Source organism: Microcaecilia unicolor, chromosome 6 (genome assembly GCF_901765095.1).
Source record: "Microcaecilia unicolor chromosome 6, aMicUni1.1, whole genome shotgun sequence".
In the NCBI taxonomy this organism is placed as follows: Eukaryota; Metazoa; Chordata; class Amphibia; order Gymnophiona; family Siphonopidae; genus Microcaecilia; species Microcaecilia unicolor.
The window spans coordinates 145,935,295-145,953,928 of NC_044036.1; the positions used below are offsets into that span (position 1 = coordinate 145,935,295).

Here is an 18,634-nt window from a genome sequence, read left to right on the forward strand (position 1 = left end):
GACCAAAACAAACAAACAAAAAAAAAAAACACCCGAATGGTCAGAATAGTGAAACCTGTGCTTTTTGATGTAAGAGAGCCTCCTTTTTAATCCTGACTCATACCTGATATTTGATCTGCCTGAAATTGGTAAAGATTAATATTCACAGAATTGTCATCTTTTTCTTCCTCAGCTAGGAGGCCTGTCCATATTTTGGATCACAGATATTGACGTTTGTCACTTTCTTTCTCCTCCTCAATCTTTTATATTGTCATCTTTTCTTTTCCAAATTCTTGTTAAAATATTTCAGCTGTTGTGAAGCATGAGTTAGACACAGAAATTGTCAAATATTGTTTGGAAGTTTTTGAAAACCCAGCTTAAAAGGTTCAATAGGCGTATGCATTCTAGCTTCAAATAATTTTTACGTTGTTTGCTTTTCAGGCTATTCTTGAATCACCAGAAAAACAGCTAACACTAAATGAAATTTATAATTGGTTCACACGAATGTTTGCCTACTTTAGACGCAATGCGGCAACATGGAAGGTAGGTTTTTTCTAATTCTACAGGCTTGCAACAGTATGCATTCACAAAACTGCACTGATACTTTCTTTGCAAAGTAATCTTTATTTACCAAAATAGCTTTCAGATTTGGCAGGAAGAAAATGTCTTTAAACAACAGTCCGAGGTCTCCATCCCAACTTTCGGCTCCCTGCTGATGTTGCCCCCCCCCCCCCCCCCCCCACTTCCCCCATTCATTTGCGACTCTTCCTAGAACTAAATCCTTAGATCACAGCTGGAAGATACACAGTAAGGAGGACAGATATGTCCACACAGGATGTATAGCTTTTCTAATTTGTCATGCACAGACTTTGTTCTTTTAGCTCTTTGAATATTGCTGCTATTTCTATAGATTCCTGGTTGATGGGAGTGCGCTTTCAAAACACGTATTTGGGCACCTAAAAAATTAAAGTACACCCACATCACTTGTACGCTCTTATACCTAAGAATTAATGCAGCCATGTGCATGAGTTCAGTGGGTGCAGAAATCACCAGTATGTGAAGAAACAGGAATTTCGCAAAAACTTCCTTTAAAGTAAAGCCCAGCCAAGCTTTTTTTTTTGTTGTTGCTGTGCACGTTCCTAGTTGACAGGTGATTAAACGAAAAGGCAATATTTTGTAAGTTTCAATGGATGCATTATGATATTCTCTGCAGTTAGGAAGACAAGATAATAAACCAAAATGAATTTTTAAATTACTAAAGGTACAGTAAATTAACAGGTTGAGTGTATGGGGCTGCCTGCACAGCTGTGGTTTTCCTCAAAGACAGATTGGGATCCCTTATCACAGAGTGGGTATTTTATTTTGTACCTGTGCACTGTTATGGCAAATTTCAAAGGGAAATGATATGACTGGTTTTATGTTGAAAATTAATTTCTGCAAGGGATTTTTCATTGGCTTTCTGTGGGCAGGATTTACACAGAAAACTATGGGTGAGGATTTGAAAATAAAATCTCTCTTCCCCCCCCCCCCCCCCCCCCCACCCCCCCCCCCCCCCAGAAGCCCTTTTTGCTTGTAGCTAAATGTAGACACCATTTGAAACTCGGTGATTTGGTTTAGCCAGTCAGGGGAGTACAGTTTTCTGCCTCTGTGATTTACCTGGCAAAATCTTTAGTTAGCCAGAGAAATCCCTTTTGAAAAATGTTCTCCCTCTGGGCAAAATCCCTTATGACCTCAGCCTAAATTCATTTCATTTCAGTTGCTTTGTGTTTTGTATCAGTTTGTTTTCCATAGCTGCCTCCTTTCCAGCTGCCATTCCGGCACCATATAGCAGTGGTTTCAACCCAGTCCTCTGGGCACACTCAGCCAGTCCAGTTTTCAGGACATGCGCAATGACTATGTAGGAGAGAGATTAACATGCCAAGAAGGCAGGCAGTGCATGCAGTCAATCACATGTATATCCACTGTGGATATCCTGGAGGGACTGAGTTGAGAACCCCCCTGCCTTATAGTTTCCAAAGAAGTAATTCATTTTTGTTAAATAGCCCATTTCCTCCAATAGTGAACGTGGTTTAACATGTAACGAGAGAGCAGTAAACTGCATGTTTATAACACGGTAGCATCTCTCATCTGCCACAAAATTAAGGTTTTAGCACCCTAATTGTTAACCTGTAGAAAACTAAGGGGCTTCACATGGTATAACAGGGTTTTAACACATGAGAAACCCAAAACTAACAGGACATCAAAAAAGGGCGTTCACAGTATTTTCACATTTTCGCCATGTGTTAAGTTTGCTGTTAACATGCATGACCCATGCGCTGTAAAGTAGATATGCTTAGCACGCCTCCTGTTTAGTGCGTTAGTCAGTTGACGTGCAGTGAGTCTTGCATGTTAACAGCAGGGAGCGCTCCATGACCATACTCTGCTCAGTAATTCCTCCCAACTAAAAACTTCATTAACACATGACTTACCGTCTATTTCAGTTCACGTGAAATCCTAGGGGTGTTCAAAGAACATTGTGATGTCATCAAGCATCATGGAGTCTGCCCTACCATTGGTCAATAGCAAGCATTTTCAAAGCTGCTTTGGCATTGGTTGGTGCTTGTGGTCAGCAAAGGAAACTAGGCATCATGAAATGTTCACATATCTTGTAGGAATAGAGGGCAATTTTTTGAAGACATTTCCCAGCATAAAACAGAGTTTTGGGTGCCCAAGTGGGGCTTTTGAAAATTGCCCATGTGCATATCAGGAAAGCATTCCTGGGGGCAGGATTGGGAAGAGTGTGCATTTACAGGCAGGCTTTTAGATTTACAAAGTATCTGCACAGGTTTTCACAGAAAAAGTATCTGCACAAGTAACAAGTGCAAATTTGTGCCCACATTTTCCCCCAGTCCATTTTCAAAGGTAATTTTTTATTTGCAAACTGATGGAGACTCCATGCATGGAAAGAATCCACAGACTTTAAACGCATGCGCTTGGTTTGAAAGTTGCTCCTTTGAAGGGCATTTAAAAATGAAATTGGTCCCAGCGGAGTTCCTCTACTATAGTGTTTCTCTATATATGTGTGTGTATGTATATATAGATAAATAGATTCCTAGGTTTTTCACAGTAAACTCCTTTCAAAAGTGAAAACAAATGTGTAAATTTTAGGCCATTTATAATTATCCGGTAAGTATTCAGCCTGTGGCTGTTGGCATTTTTTAAATCACTGACCGCCATGGGAAGAATTAACCCCCAGTATTCAATGCTGGGCAATCCAGGGGTTCATTCATGATATAGAAGCCCCCAGGGATTATTTGGGTCCCATTTCCACAAAACAAAACACGTGTGTGCAGGCAGTGGCTCAATATTGTCTGGTACCTACATAATTCACTAGCAACCTCTGATTCCACCCCACCATCACCACCTTTCTGCCCCTCTCCCTCAAAGTGAGAATAGAGTCCAGGCCCATCACCCTCCCCATTCTGTAGGCCCCTCCCCCAGATTACTTTTTAATGGTCTTGTGGGGTCCATCAGGCAGGACCAATGCCTGTTCGCTCCTGTCTGTCTTGGCTTCTTTGCAAGTATACTCACCGCAACCCCTAGTGGCAGCCTCATAGTTCTACCATGAAGCCACCACTAAGGGTCGCGGTTGCCATATTGGAAAAAGAGCCATGATGGACAGGAGCAACAGGCCATTACTCCTGACCAATGTGCCCCACCAGACCACCAGGCCATTAAAAGGTAGGCCGGGGAAGGGGGGAGACTGGTCTTGATTCTCACTTGGGGGGGGGGGGGGGGAATTGTGATTGGGAGGAGCAAAGGGGCCCCAGGAAACCCTTTGGCTGCTTCTGGGAGCCAATGGGATACCGGCCAACATTGACTGGTGCCTGGTTAGCTCTGTGGCTAAAGTTAAGACAGTCTTTTTGCTTTCCTAATTTTAGCTGCCTCCTTAACCGATTAATGGTGCGAATACCACCACTAACCGGTTAATTAGTGGTTTCTCCCCGAGTTCCACCTGTGGACCACCCTGGCACTAACCAGGTAGTGCAGGGGCGATCACTGGTTAATAACCAGTGGCACTGCCCAGTTAAGTGTCACTAAATATTAACACTCATAGCCCCACCTGTGTTCTGTCCATGCTCCACCGTCGTGTACACTCAGCCCCTTGCAAGTTCGCTTTGTGCAAGACGGGTGGATATTTACAGAATAGTGCCAAAGCAGAATATTTGCATATTTCCTCATGTGTGTGCACATTTACCAGCACAGGCTAGTATTCTAAACATGTCTGTGTCTTACTGGCGTGTCCATGTTAGCGCGTTTCATAGAATTTCCCTAATGTAGCTGAACAGCCCAGTATTTCTCTTTGTAAATGATGTTTTTATGCATGAATCAATTCTTAGAGGATCTCTCGGATACATAATCCAGGCCAAAAGATGCTGGCAAAAAGTTTTTTGTTTTTTTTTGCTAAGTGGCAGTGGAAATGTGCCACTGGAGAACAAAAAGAAAATAAATTAGAAACATGAAAACAAAAATCAAAATAGATGTCTTTGCTCAGTACAGCCTGGCAGCATTGGAGCCCTGAGAAAATATTCAAATGTTTCCTTTAACCTGTGCAATTTTGATTAATGTATTTGCACAAAACTGTACCTCTACAATACAAATTCTTTTGGTAATGTCTTTTGAACGCTTTGCAGTAAAAATTCTGAACTGGTTCTGACAGGTCAGAGGCAGTGTCTGTTTGTTTATATTTTGGGGATATGAATGGACTTGGAATGCACCCAAATGGATATTGGTGGTGGCTGCAGGGTGTGGCTTTAATGTGACTTACAAGGTCTTAGTTGAATAAGGGAGTTTTCTCTTCTGCAGAAAGCGAGGCAGGAAGCTGCTGCTTCCATGACTGTCGGTGTTCTTCCTGCCTTCTGGGCCCGCTGCTGCCTCTAAAACTTGAAAGGATGTGAGAATGGGCCAAAGCGTGCTTACCTTTCCAGAGAAAATTAATTTCCTGTTTTTACTAACTGAAATTTTAGTAAACAATAAAATGCCCAGTATGGAATGGATCTCATATGCAACTTGCCCTTGCAGAGTTTCACTATGTTGCTAAACTGACATTAGCTTTCAGGCTGCAGAAACCTACCCAGTCTTTAAACTGTACTTATCCACATAGTTTATGTTGGATGATGAATGTTTATGCAGATAGAAAGCATACAAGCACTTAGGAAAAGTAGTTTTCAAAGAGATTTCTATGGTTTACCTGTGGACACCTCCCCCACCCCATACACGCAAACACCTTTGAATGTTGTCCACCTGCATAATAGAAGTCGCATGCTGTGGCTGGTCACATGGAAAGCCTGCATGAAGTTTTGGTTCAGTCTCTGGATTAGAATAATGCCTTTCTGTTTTGGAACATCTGTATCCTCCTAGGGCCAGAGGCACTAAACTTTAACGACCCTTTAACCAAGAGATTTTTAACCGTTGCATGCATTAAAGGCCATTTTCAGACGACGCTACAGCTAACGAAAACGGAATACAAACGAGTAACAACCATTGTAATGTGAACGATTCGGGATGCACTAACCATACCGACGATTGCACCGAATCATTTACCACGATATATTTAACGTGTGGTCAGAGCTGTCGTTAAGGCCGGAGCTGTCATACAGACACGTCTTAACACATCCTTGTGGGGGTCCTTGCCCACCCACCTGAGATCACCGCTGCTTCCCCGCTCCCCCCTGCATTAAAAAAATAGTGATTTTAGGCAGCCCCAGCCCCCCTCCCTCCCTTCCTTCCTCTCTCTCTTTCTAAACAGCTCCCGCCATCCTCCGCCCCGTGCCCCCCCCCCCCGCCCGAGGTCACTGCTGCTCCCTGCTTCCACGTGCAGTATAAAAATCAAAATTTTAGCGACCCCGACCCCCCTCCCTTCCTCTCTTCCTTTCTCTCTACTCTTTCTCCCACAGCTGCGCCTCCCGCCATCCTCTGCCCCCGTGCCCCATCATCGCCGCCGCTCCCCCCCCACCTTACCGGGCCCGCGCAGCGCCTCTCACCTCTGTGTGAAGGCACTGCACGGGCAAGAAGAACCTCTGAGGTTACTTACCGGGCCCAGGTCAGGAAAGGAGCGACGTCCTGAAGACTCGGCAGCGATCAGATGTTCTTGCCCGTGCAGCGCCTTCACACAGAGGTGAGAGGTGCTGCGCCGGCCCGGTAAGGTGGAGGGGGGCCCGGTGGAGGAGGGGAGTGGTGGCAACAACCTCAGGAGGGGGCGGAGGGGGCGAGGCACGGGGGCAGAGGATGGCGGGAGGCGGAGCTGTGGGAGAAAGGAAGAGAGGAAGGAATGGGGGTCGGGGCTGCTAAAATTTTGATTTTTCATGCAGGGGGAAGCGGGGAGCAGCGAGGACCTTGGGCGGGGGGGGGGGGGGGGGGGCAAGGCCGTCCATACAGGACGCTCCTGCAAAGTGTTTGTGTTTTGGGTTTTTTTTGTTGTTGTTTTGACGTTTGTGGCATGCGCAGAGCAGCCAGCATAACGCTTGGCTGCTCTGTGCATGCTTTAGGGGCCGATTATCGACGGGGATTACACCAGTTTAATGCATTGTACTTTACAATACCGCACCGAACATGTGCGACTTGTTTTTTTGGTGCATTCTTCATTTTTTCAAATTCGTTAAGGACTTTTACGTTTGATTTTTTTACGTTTGGTTGATGCATCTGAGCCCTAGTTGTCACCTCTGTTTTGTTTTGGTTTTGACCGCCTGCAGAGGCGTTTCCTCTTTCTGTGCACCCTGTTCTTTCCAAATACATACACAAACACAATTGCATCTGCCTCAGAGCTGGAGTAAATGTGTATGCCTGATTTCTTGAAGGTAATTCTGTAGAGGTACCCCAAAATGAAATTACCCTTTCTTTCTCTGTACAATGCCACATACTTCTGTTATGGTCTATGCAAGTCATAATGATTATGTATAATATAAACTGGTCAATCACCCTAGGACCTTGGTCTTCACTCCCTGACCTTGAAGGCCGCCAATAGGTCATGTTTTCAGGATATGCCTAATAAATATGCATCATGCTGATTTGCATACCTCCCACTGCCATCCTTTGCAAATTTCTCTTACGCATATTCATTAGGGATGTCATGAAAACCTGGTCATTGGCAGTTCTCAAGGATGCCTGGGCAACACGGGTGCCGTCTCTATATATCTTTGGGAAAATGGAGGTCTAAAGCACATAAGTACATAAGTAATGCCATACTGGGAAAAGACCAAAGGTCCATTGACCCCAGCATCCTGTCCCCGACAGCGGCCAATCCAGGTCAAGGGCACCTGGCAAGCTACCCAACAAACATTTTATACGTTATTCCCAAATTTGTGGATTTTTCCCAAGTCCATTTAGTAGCAGTCTATGGACTTGTCCTTTAGGAAACTGTCCAACCCCTTTTTAAACTCTGCCAAGCCAACAGCCTTCACTACGTTCTCCGGCAACGAATTCCAGAGTTTAATTATGCGTTGGGTGAAGAAAAAGTTTCTCCTATTTGTTTTAAATGTACTATACTGTAGTTTCATCGCATGCCCCCTAGTCCTAGTATTTTTGGAAAGTGTGAACAGATGCTTCACATCCACCTGTTCCACTCCACTCATTATTTTATATACCTCTGTCTTGTCTCCCCTCAGCCATTTCTTCTCCAAGCTGAAAGCCCCAGCCTCCTTAGTCTTTCTTTATAGTGAAGTCGTCCCATCCTGTCTCTTTGGTAAATTGCTGAAGAAATAAATTAATCCAGTTCAAACTTTGGTATTATTTTAATTGTTGAAATATTTACAAATACATTGTAAGGATGGTTTGTATTCTGAAAGTGGTTGGATGTTTGGATCAATAACTTTAAGGTAGCAACAACCTATGAGCAGATCAGTTAATTTTTTTTTTCAATTTTGTCTTTTTTTTTCTAGGATTGGCTTTCATTTTCGATGATATAGGAAATGTCATTGCATGTTGTTACCAAACAAAAATAAGCAGAAAAAATGTTTTTCACATTTTTAGCATTTCATCATTTATAGTGTGCATTAATAGTGCACACTATGTGGAAAGAGGGCACAACTCTTTCCTGATGGTTGAACCAAGAAGAATGCGTGAACTATTGCGCATGTGTAAACTCGTGCACATGTGTAAACTTAAGCATGCCTTATCAGAAAAAGTGTGCTGTCTTTCTGAAGTAGCCGTCATTGGGATTCACCGCAACAAGCTGCCATGGTAGGCTGCTGTTCTGGAAAGAGTTGCTTTTTCCAAGTAGGCAAAGCTACCTGAACATACTGATTGGTCCTTGTATGCTCCTGTCACAGCCCTTGCATGGGTGAAACATGGCGCCCAACTCAAAACCTGCAATTTGGGCTGCATTCCAGGGTTGGAGTTAGCACTGGGCCAATTAAGTGTCAATATTCAGTGCTTAGTTGGCCAAATTCACCGAATAAATAGGACCGCATAAAAATCAGTCCTATCTTTACGTGGTTTGCCATAGCCAGACTTTTTTTCATATGATCTACCCTTTTGTGGCATCTGTTTCTGAAGTAGTGCACACTGCTTCTGGCCAAACAAAAATCACAGGGCACACAAAATGAAAAGTTCCTGGCTGCTCATCCTTATTCCCCCCCCCCCCCCCCCCCCCCCCCCCCAGTTTGACCAAACAAAAATATTCAGTGATATTTACTTGAATGATGATACACAGCCAGAAGGATCAATTAATTGTGTACTGTGTGGTGGTGATGAAGGAGCACACATTTAGGAGTGATAAGGATAGTTTGGTAGCATGATATGGCTGAAGAGTATTAAATATAATTTAACGACCAGATGTTATGTGATGGTGAAGATTTGAATGGTTCAGTTAAATTGGTAGAAGCTTAGCTATTTTATGCTGTATGGTATTGGGCAGGGTCTTTACCATGTAATGGCTTCTTAGTGGTCCATGTAAAATGAGCAACTTGGTCTGAGTCTAGCATCCAGCAGATGCACATTCATGTCACCAAAACCACTATCAAAATTGCCATTGTCTGGCACATCACTGATTATTTCTCATAGGGCATTGAAAGGATGAATGAGCAATGAATCCCTGAAGCCACCATAAAGTAGAAATGATGGAACCAAACTATCAGTGGGGGCCCGATGCAGAAAGCCACGAGGAATAGCTCTACCGCCTGATTAGCGAGACAACATTCTGTGATGTTTGGGGAAACTAATAAGATGTAAATTTTAGGTATGGTTAAATTGTGCCCGAGAAGAAGAGACTGGATGCATACGCATTTGTTTGTGTAATAATGATGGTTGTGCAGGCAATGGAAAAAAATTGTTGTGTTCCTGTGCATGTGTGAATCAGTGTGTTTATTAAGAAAATATAGTGTAGCGTATTAATCAGTGAATAATTAAAAGCCTTCATATCAATCCCTGTATAATTTTGGTTTCACAGCCTTATATTTATGAATTTCCAGGGGGGGGTTGCCTATATATATATATAATTTTTATTTATTGAGGGAACCCCGGCAGGCACAATATAAACTTGTAGCTAAAGCAAAAAATTAATTTCTTGCACAAATTTTCTTAGCAATTCTTCCTACGATGTCCTGGATGTGGCGAAAAATTTCTAGCGTTGTGCACTCATCAAAATTCTGCATTGCCTCAGAATACTTAACGACCTCATTATCATACTTTTTAATGTAATTTGTGGCCATGCATACCAAGCTAGTTAAACCCGTGCTCATTAAGGCCATACTCAACCTCTTTCTACATTGTTCACCCAATAATATGTACATAGACCATGCGGTCCCTGAGGCACTTAGGCCTGGTAATGTAAGTCAGCTTCCACTTCAGCTATGTTTGCTGTTTCTGGTAGGTCCAGTCTGGCACTTTGCGCAACTACTAAATTCACCAAAAAAGACAAATGATAATTCAGGCAATGGATTTTGCTTCACATTCTGTAAGATTTTTGACATCTAACACTGTGTTTCCCAAACTAGAGCTAGAGGCACACCTAACCAGTGAATACGCAATGAAACATATTTGCATACACTAGTCTACCAGGTATGTAAATATCTCATGCTTATTCATGAGAGGCAGCTAGAGTACCAGACTGGTGTGCCTCCACCACTGGGTTGGAACCCACTGATCTAATGTTTTGGTTTTTCTGCGGTTGTATAAAAGAAAAAAAAATGCATTAAATTTTGGCCCAGCCTGAGGAAGGTTAGTGAACTGGTATAATAACCCTGTGCAATATTTGTTTTTAAAGTAGTTGAAATGCCCTGATAGGTGGGCAGTCTGTTCAGCAGAGATGTTACGAAACTCTGTATGCATAGTACAGGATGTAAGCTGGTGTTTACCAACCTGGTCCTGGAGCCTTCATCAATATTCACTGTACATAGCAGACGTTTCAAGTACAGCAGCCAAGACCAGGCTGGGAAACAACGATGTGAATCTACGGACCAAACTTATTATGGATACAGTGAGAGTACGAGAATTTATGCTGTCCATCCTTCTGCTTATGGCATAAAAGGAGAGATTGTAGTTTTCTGTGCTCTGTTGCAAGGGGTTACACTCGGATTTCCAGCTCTGATGGAAATGTCTTCTTGATAAATATAAGACAGCAAAACATGGGTCAATTGAAACCATTTCAACAGGTACATAATCTATGGAATGGGGCTTTAATTACATGGCAGAAAAGGCTGACCTTGTAAGTCTGAACGGTCAGTTTGACATTTTCTGCCACGGAAAAGACACTTTGGTCAGATGAAAAATGCCAGTAGGTAAGTTCAGAATTCCTGTCTTGGGGGTCGATATTCAAAGCAATTTAACTGGCCAGAAATGGCTCCTGAGCAGTTAAATGGGCTTGTTTCAGGGCTAGCCCATTATATTCAGCAGCACTTAACCAGGTTAGGCTGCTGAAAATGTATATCGGCGCAGATTCTATAACAATGTGGCTAACTTAACAAGCGAGCACTGATAACAGCACTTAACAAGTGATAATGAGCACTAATTGGCACTGATTAGAATTCAGGTGCACAACTCAGCGTACGTATTCTATAACGAAGTGCGCCGAACTTCTAACACACGCAGGCAAAAGGGGCGTGGTTATGAGCAGGGAAGTGGGTGTTCTGAAATTTACATGCCTAGTTATAGAATATGGCTCAGTGTGCCTAAATCTACACGCCGGGATTTACGCCACGTTTTCGTTAGAGTAAATGCTTGCACACAGATTTAGGTGCTGAATTATCAACTAAGCGTATTCTACAGTTGGTACCTAAATCTAGGCATCGATTATAGAATACATTTAGTTGGCACTAATTTTTGCGCCAATTTTTTTAGGTGCTATGTTATAGAATCTCCCCCATAGTGTCCAACTCAAAATTGGCTACTTTTGGAGTGTTCCACGGGCAGAGTCAACACTTGTTGAGTGCCAACGTTCAGTACTTAACCGTCCAAGGTCACCGCATAAATAGGATCACATAAAAGTGCTGTCTTTGCGGTTCACCCATAGCCGGTTAAGTGCTGTGTATCACATTTAACTGACTGTTTTTGCTGGTTCTGTAAACCCAGAAATTCAGTGCCAGAACCAGGACATAGCCCGGCACTGAATTTCTAGACGTAACGCCAGCAACAGTTGGCAAAGTGCTTATCTTCGCCAGCTGAATATCTGGTCGCTGCTGTTTCGTATGAAGCCATTTGCCTGGATTGAGTTGTAGCACCTCAGGGTTTTTGTTTCTGTAACGTCCTCCATCCCTCTTCCGCTAAGTTACCTATCCAATTGATAGTGCCCAACAGTACAGCCCTTGTAGTTTCCTGCCATCTTCTTTGGAAATGTTTCTTTTTCAGGTGGAACAGTAAGATCCAAATGCAAATGTATGTACATTGTTTGATGTCTGTACAATGATGTTCTACCTAAACGTTGGTACTCTATGGACACTTATTCGTAATGGGTGGGGGGTGTATTGTAGAAGAAACTGTTGGGATGACTTTGCACTTGTTCTTGACCAATGACTAGTATTTTTCTTATAGCCTATTTTGAATGTTTTCTTTTTTTATACTTGCGGCAGAATGCAGTGCGCCATAATCTTAGTCTTCACAAGTGTTTTGTGCGAGTAGAAAACGTTAAAGGGGCTGTATGGACAGTGGATGAACTAGAGTTCCAAAAACGAAGGCCACAAAAGATCAGTGGGTATGTCCACCATGTTTGAACTTCTTAGCCTAGCTTGGATCTTGCTTACAGTTTAACCTAGAGGCTTTTGGCTGCTGGCTGGTGTTAAGATACACAAGTGGTTTCACGTTCCTTCAGCAAAAGGAAAACGCAGAAGCATTTCATCACTATTGTTTGTATGCCCACCGGTCCCACCCCTCCCCTGCTTGCTTGATGTTTGTTGCATCACATGCTTTTTAGCTTGTAGGTGGCAATTAACCCTCACAAACCATTTGCTTATGCTTATTGCCTTTTATTTTCTTTTCCCTTTCCCTGTATTTGATGTCTGTTCCGTTCCCAATCCCACCACCCTTTTGTTTTCACCTTCATCTCCTTTGCCGCTGCTCCTCGTGTACCCAGGGTGCCATTCGCACCAATCTCTCCCTGCATAAGTGCTTTATCAGAGTAGAGGATGAGTTTGGGTCCTATTGGACTGTTGATGATGAAGAGTTTAAACGTGGCCGCCATATTCAACGAGGCCGTCCTCGAAAATACTGCCTTGATGAACACTTTGATGAGCTTGTCGCACAGTAAGACCCTTTACTTGCTTTTTAATTTTTCCTGCTGTTGTTTTGCTTTGCTTTGCTTTGCATGGTTTGCTCATCTCATGGACTTTGCATTTCACCAAACTATGGGATCGCCATTCTGCTATGAACCTACATGTGGTGGCTATAGAAGCATGCCTCTTGTTTCTGCTTCAAAGCAGAAAATATATCCCAATCGTAACCATGATTGTTTGACAAAATTGGCAGAATGTACGGTAACTCACATTTGTGTATTTAAATTAACCGATGCATTTCTTCAATTTGCTAGACAGATTAAAGTAGATGTTCAGACTTAGGAATATTTGTGGCTCACAGGAAGCTGGTACCCACCACATTAGCCTTGTCATCAGCAATACAAGCTCTCGTGCGCCCAAGCTGAGTATAAGTTTCCTTTGCAATTCCTGATCCTTACCAGAACTCTGGCCTGGATCTGGTTTGCGGATTCCCCTCTCTTTACTCGAGGGCCTGCCTTCAGCTATCTTCCAACTTGCATGTACCTTGCTGCTAGTTGAGAAGGTAGAATACATAACTTCCTCGTCTTTGTCCATTAACTGTGCTGTTCCAAGCCAGATGCACTGAGAATTCAGTACAACAGAGACTTTGGCCCCTTTGCCAGATTGTTGACGAAGCTCCAACATCTTGTTTATAGAGACTTGGAGGTCCTTTTGCATGGTAGTTCTTTTTACTGTTCTCAGATTAAAACTGATAATGGAGGCTTATTATGATACTGTGAATTATGTACTTCAGTTGTCTAATTTAGTAATAACTGTAGTCAAATTCTGCTTAATGCCTACAGAGAGGACAGATACTGGTACGTAATATAAACATAGCTTTTATATCAAACCTAGTTCAATGGTGAAAGTGCAGGCTTACAATTTTGGGTTCTTACGTCTAGAATTAAGTAAAGAACATAAGAAAAGCCATACTGGGTCAGACCAGTGGTCCATTTAGCCCATTATCCTGCTTCCAGCAGTGGCCAATCCAGGTCACAAGTACCTGGCAGAATCCCAAAGAGTAGCAAGACTTCCATGCTACCAATTCCAGGGACAGCAGTGTCTTCCCCAAATATTATCTCAGTAGTAGACCTGTGGACTTTTCCTCCAGGAACTTGGCCAAACCTTTTCTAAACCTAGATATGCTAACTGTTACTATATCCTCTGGTAACAAGTTCCAGTGGGCTATACAGTAAATATACTGCTCCCTCTCTGTAAAGCCATTTTGGAAACCAGAAAAAGATGCTGTCTTAAGCTCTGATGATATTTATTTTAAGAGTAGTTTAATGCGAGCTAGCATCTATCTCCAATAAAGTTGACACCTAATGTAAAAAAAAATTAAGATGTTACCAATATTTTTTGGTGGAAAACTATCAAATACACGTGTCTATAGTTTAGTAATTTTGATTTGTATCAGTCTGCAATGAGTTGATTTAACTCAGGATTTCTTTTATGTTTTTTTTTTTATTCAGTAACCCTTCTCTTATTAAAAACATTCAGACCAGCCATGCCTACTGCACACCTCTCAACGCAGCTTTACAGGTAAGACTAATGAGTACACAAAGCATGCAACAGCGTATGTCTCTTCTCCAGTCATTGCAAAATATATTAGCCTGGCTCTAATTAGATATTAAATTTTAATTCTGTTAAACTTTTTTTCTTAAGTGCATAAAGCATCATAATCCCTGGGGGCAAACACATATCAGGCTCCTTCAGCGTTCGCTGGATGCTTAGCATTTTGAATATTGTGGCGAAAAAAATTAAAAGTTCACTTATTAATATTTATCAGCAGTATCATAATTTCCATTCTCTTATTTCAGAATTTCACTGGAGGCAAAAATACCACAAGTGTAATTACTCCTGCACAGCTATTAAGTGTGCTGAATGAGAGGGTAGTGTGTCACATGACCTTCTATTGTTCGTGCTTTAAAGAGAATGTAACATTTCTTTTCTGCAGATACTTTCACATCTATCTCATTTGAATCTGCAAATATATGTATATAGTGTTTATGCCTCTATGTATTTTCTAATCAATGTAGATACAAAATACTAATGCTGATATAGGAGTCCTTTTATTTATTTATTTATTTATTTATTTATTACATTTGTACCCTGCGCTTTCCCACACATTGCAGGCTCAAAGCGGCTTACATAGTAAATACAATTACAAAGTCTAGAGGAGAATATTACAAGTAGTAGTAAACGTAGTAATTGTGAGGCTTTGAGGATATGTGAGTTGAATATAGTTTATTCATTTACTAGACCATCTCTTATTACAAAGGTAAATCAGAACGGTTTACAATATAATATAACATTAAAATATACCATTAAAATACTCTAAAACATACTCTGAAATCCATTTATGATAGGAAAGCACAGCAAACCAGTCAATTAAACAATTCAATACGAATTACTAAAACTATAATCATCGTCATAAAAACATTTTTACTAAAAATAGAAAAGAAGAGAAAAATGTATTCTCTCCCAAAGATAGGATAGCAAAATGAAAAGAGATTGGGAAGGATAAGGGGTAGGAAGGACAGAAAGTAAAAATAGAGGGATGTGCATAAGGAGATTGGGAGATATAGTCTAAGGTAAAACAATCATCAGGACCAGAATCGGGTAGATGGGTTTAAAAGTTAAGTACAGTCATTTTACTAAGCTGCGGTAGCAGCATGAGCTGTTTGTCCTGCATGCCAGGGCTCCCCCCCCCCCCCCACCACCCAAAAAGCAATGGCCACGCAGTAAGATAACCCTTACCCGTGTGGCCATGAGGTGGGCAGCACTTACCATCACCAATTGAGGTGGCAGTAAGGGATCCCATGTAACCTGGCGGTAACTGAGCAGTGCGTGGTGATGCTCGATTACCACTGGGTTATCACCACGCTACAGGAAAAAAAATTCTGGAGTGCTGGAAGTGCCGCTTGCTCCAGCTGGCGGCTGTGTTGGGCCGGCAGTAGTTCTGCATTAGCGACCGGTAAGCCCACGTTGGGCTTGGCACCGCTTTGTAAAAGACCCCCACAGTGTGGCTAATAACCTTTGATGTGTCTTGGTACCTCTACAATTAACATCAAACATATAAGTGACAAGTGACCGACTCACCTGCAAATGCGCAGTAGAGACTTCCCTCTCTGTCCCGCCCTCACGTCAAAACGTGATGACATCAGAGGGCAGAACAGAGAGGGAAACGGACGCTGGAGCCTGGAGACGAAACAACATCGCTGGCGCACCAACCTGCACCCCCCCATCACTGCCGCTGCCGTCCCCCTCCGTATCGGGCCCCCTGCACTGACATAACAGCGCCTCTCACCTCCGTGAGGAAGTGCTGCAGGCAGCAGCAGAATGATCTGCTGCTGCCTGCAGCGCTTTCACATGGAGGTGAGAGGTGCTCTCATGTCAGTGCAGGGGGCCCGTGACGGAGGGGGGAGGGAGCGGCGGCGAGGAGGGTAGCTCGACATGGGGACAGGGGGGAGAGAGGAGGGTTACTAGACATGGGGGGGGAGGGCAGGGGAGAGAGCAGGGTGGGGGGGGAGGCCAAGGGAAAGAGGGAGGGTTGCTGGATATGGGGGGAGGGCAGGGGAGAGAGCAGGGTTGGTGGATGGGAGGGGGGGGGAGGCCAAGGGAAAGAGGAGGGTTTCTGGATATGGGGGGAGGCCAAGGGAAAGAGGAGGGCTGCTGGACATGGGGGGGAGGGCAGGGGAGAGAGGAGGGCTGCTGGACATGGGGGGAGGGCAGTGGAGAGAGCAGGATTGCTGGACATGGGGGGAGGGCATGGGAGAGAGAGCAGTGTTGGTGGATGGGGGGAGGCCAAGGGAAAGAGGAGGGTTGCTGGATATGGGGGGGAGGGCAGAGGAGAGAGGATGGTTGGTAGACGGGGGGGGGGAGGCCAGGGGATACAGGAGGGCTGCTGGACATGGGGGAGAGGGCAGGGGAGAAAGCAGGGTTGCTGGACATGGATCAGGGGAGAGGAGGGCAGGGGAGAGAGGAGGTTTGCTGGACATGGATGGATGGAGGTGAGAATTATTACATTTTGCAAAACACAAATCTCGCATGTTTTAACGGGCTTAACGGCTAGTAAGCACTAATGTGACCTACAATTTCTTTTTTCTTTTTTTTTTTAATTAGATTTTAATTATACAACAAATTCAAAAGGTAACACAACAGAATAAAATACATAATATACAATAAAGCTGAGTTCAAATCATAATGTTACTCCGCAGTTGAAAGAAAAAGGTCTAATGATTTCCATTTTTGAAGACCAGTTTTATGATTAAGAATGGAAATTACTTCAGACTGCTCGTATTTTTGTATAGTAAAATCCAGTTCCACCAAACCACCACATTTACTTGGGAATTGTCTTTCCAGTGCAAAATGACCAGTTTCAATGCAATTGAGACCAAGAAGTCAAACAATAACTTATTTTCTGAAGATAGAAATGAAATGCAAGTGGATTTCCATATTATATATTTGGGTAAAAAAGATTCATGAAATCCAAAAATCTCTTTCAATTTTCCCCAAACATCTGACTAGAATATTACAAGATTAGGACATTCCAAGAACAGATGTACAAGAGTTCCAGTTTTTTTTTTTTTTACATGACAAACACAAATCACACCTAGAAGACCCAGACAATTTACTCTTTCTAGGCGTCCAAAGGGCTATATGATACATAAAGAAAAGGGATTGTGTTCTTGCAGCCGACAAGGTAGGTAGCCCTTGGGCCATTCAACCAAATACGAGACCATTGAGTATCAGACTAGGTATCATTAAGATCCAGTTCCCACACATGTTGCGCAGAACTACGTGACCTACAATTTCTGGGGAAGAAGTAGCACTGAGCCCTCCACTCCCCCCCCCCCCCCCCCCCCCCCCCGAATTCTATAAATGGCACTCAGAATAGCATGTGCAAATTTTGGCCTGCACCCAATTTGCACAAGTCAATTGAATGATCTAATTAATACCAATAATTGGGTGCTAACAATCAATTATTGACATTGTCAACCAATTGATTTTGTGTGTGCATCTTGCTAAGCACTATTTTTTTTAGCATGTAACAAAAGGGTGTGGCCATGGGAGAAGCATAGGCGTTCACTATGCACTGGTACATCAAGCTCCATCTCTGGCTGTCTTTAAATCTAGACTAAAAGCCCACCTTTTTGATACTGCTTTTAACTCCTAACCCTTACTTACTTGTTCAGTACACATGCTTTATCATTCCCACCTTAGTAATTCCCTTATCCCTTATTTGTCCTGTTTGTCTGTCTTGATTAGATTCTAAGCTCTGTCAAGCAGAGACTGTCTCTTACATGTCCAGTGTGTGTACGTCTGATAGCGCTATAGAAATAAGTAGTAGTAGTCTTTGAGATTCCGGAATCTTGCTACTCTTTGGGATTCTGCACAGAATCTTTCTACTCTGGGATTCCAGAATCTTGCTACTCTGGGGCTCTGGAATCCTGCTACTCTTTATTCCTATCCCTTATTTGTCCTGTTTGTCCTAATTAGATTGTAAACTCTGTCAAGCAGGGACTGTCTCTTCATGTCCAGTGTACAGCGCTGCTTACGTCTAGCAGCACTATAGAAATAAGTAGTAGTAGCATTACAGAATTTGGGTCATCCGTGCCAGTTTATGGAGGAGGATTTCAGTTGGTGTGAATCCCAGAGCCCAACTCGGAGCACCATTTATAGAATAGTGCTCAGCACCAATTTTTTTCGGCACCAAATTTGGGCATGATTTATTGAATCTAGCCCTGAATACCTGTAACTAAGGATTTCCCGATAATCAAATTCATGACCTCGTGGGCTAAGGACTGGAAACTTGATACTGAGCCACAGAGCATGCTGAGCTCCCAGAAGCGAGACTGCAAGGAGAAGCCTGACCCCAGATAATCTTATTGTCTTAAGCCAGCTCTTTGGGTGCTTGAGCACCACCAATATTG

General features: G+C 43.0%; 1 protein-coding gene across 15 annotated transcripts in view; it reads left to right on the top strand.

The window, feature by feature from the left end:
- FOXP1 (forkhead box P1) overlaps positions 1-18,634 on the top strand; it is an 801,754-nt gene that overhangs the window by 765,635 nt on the left and 17,485 nt on the right. For all 15 annotated transcript variants that reach the window (XM_030208061.1, XM_030208060.1, XM_030208059.1 and 12 more), the window contains 3 exons: positions 421-522; positions 12,021-12,142; positions 14,171-14,240. In XM_030208061.1, coding sequence (XP_030063921.1) covers positions 421-522; positions 12,021-12,142; positions 14,171-14,240 — 294 coding nt within the window. The remainder of the gene's footprint in view (positions 1-420; positions 523-12,020; positions 12,143-14,170; positions 14,241-18,634) is intronic.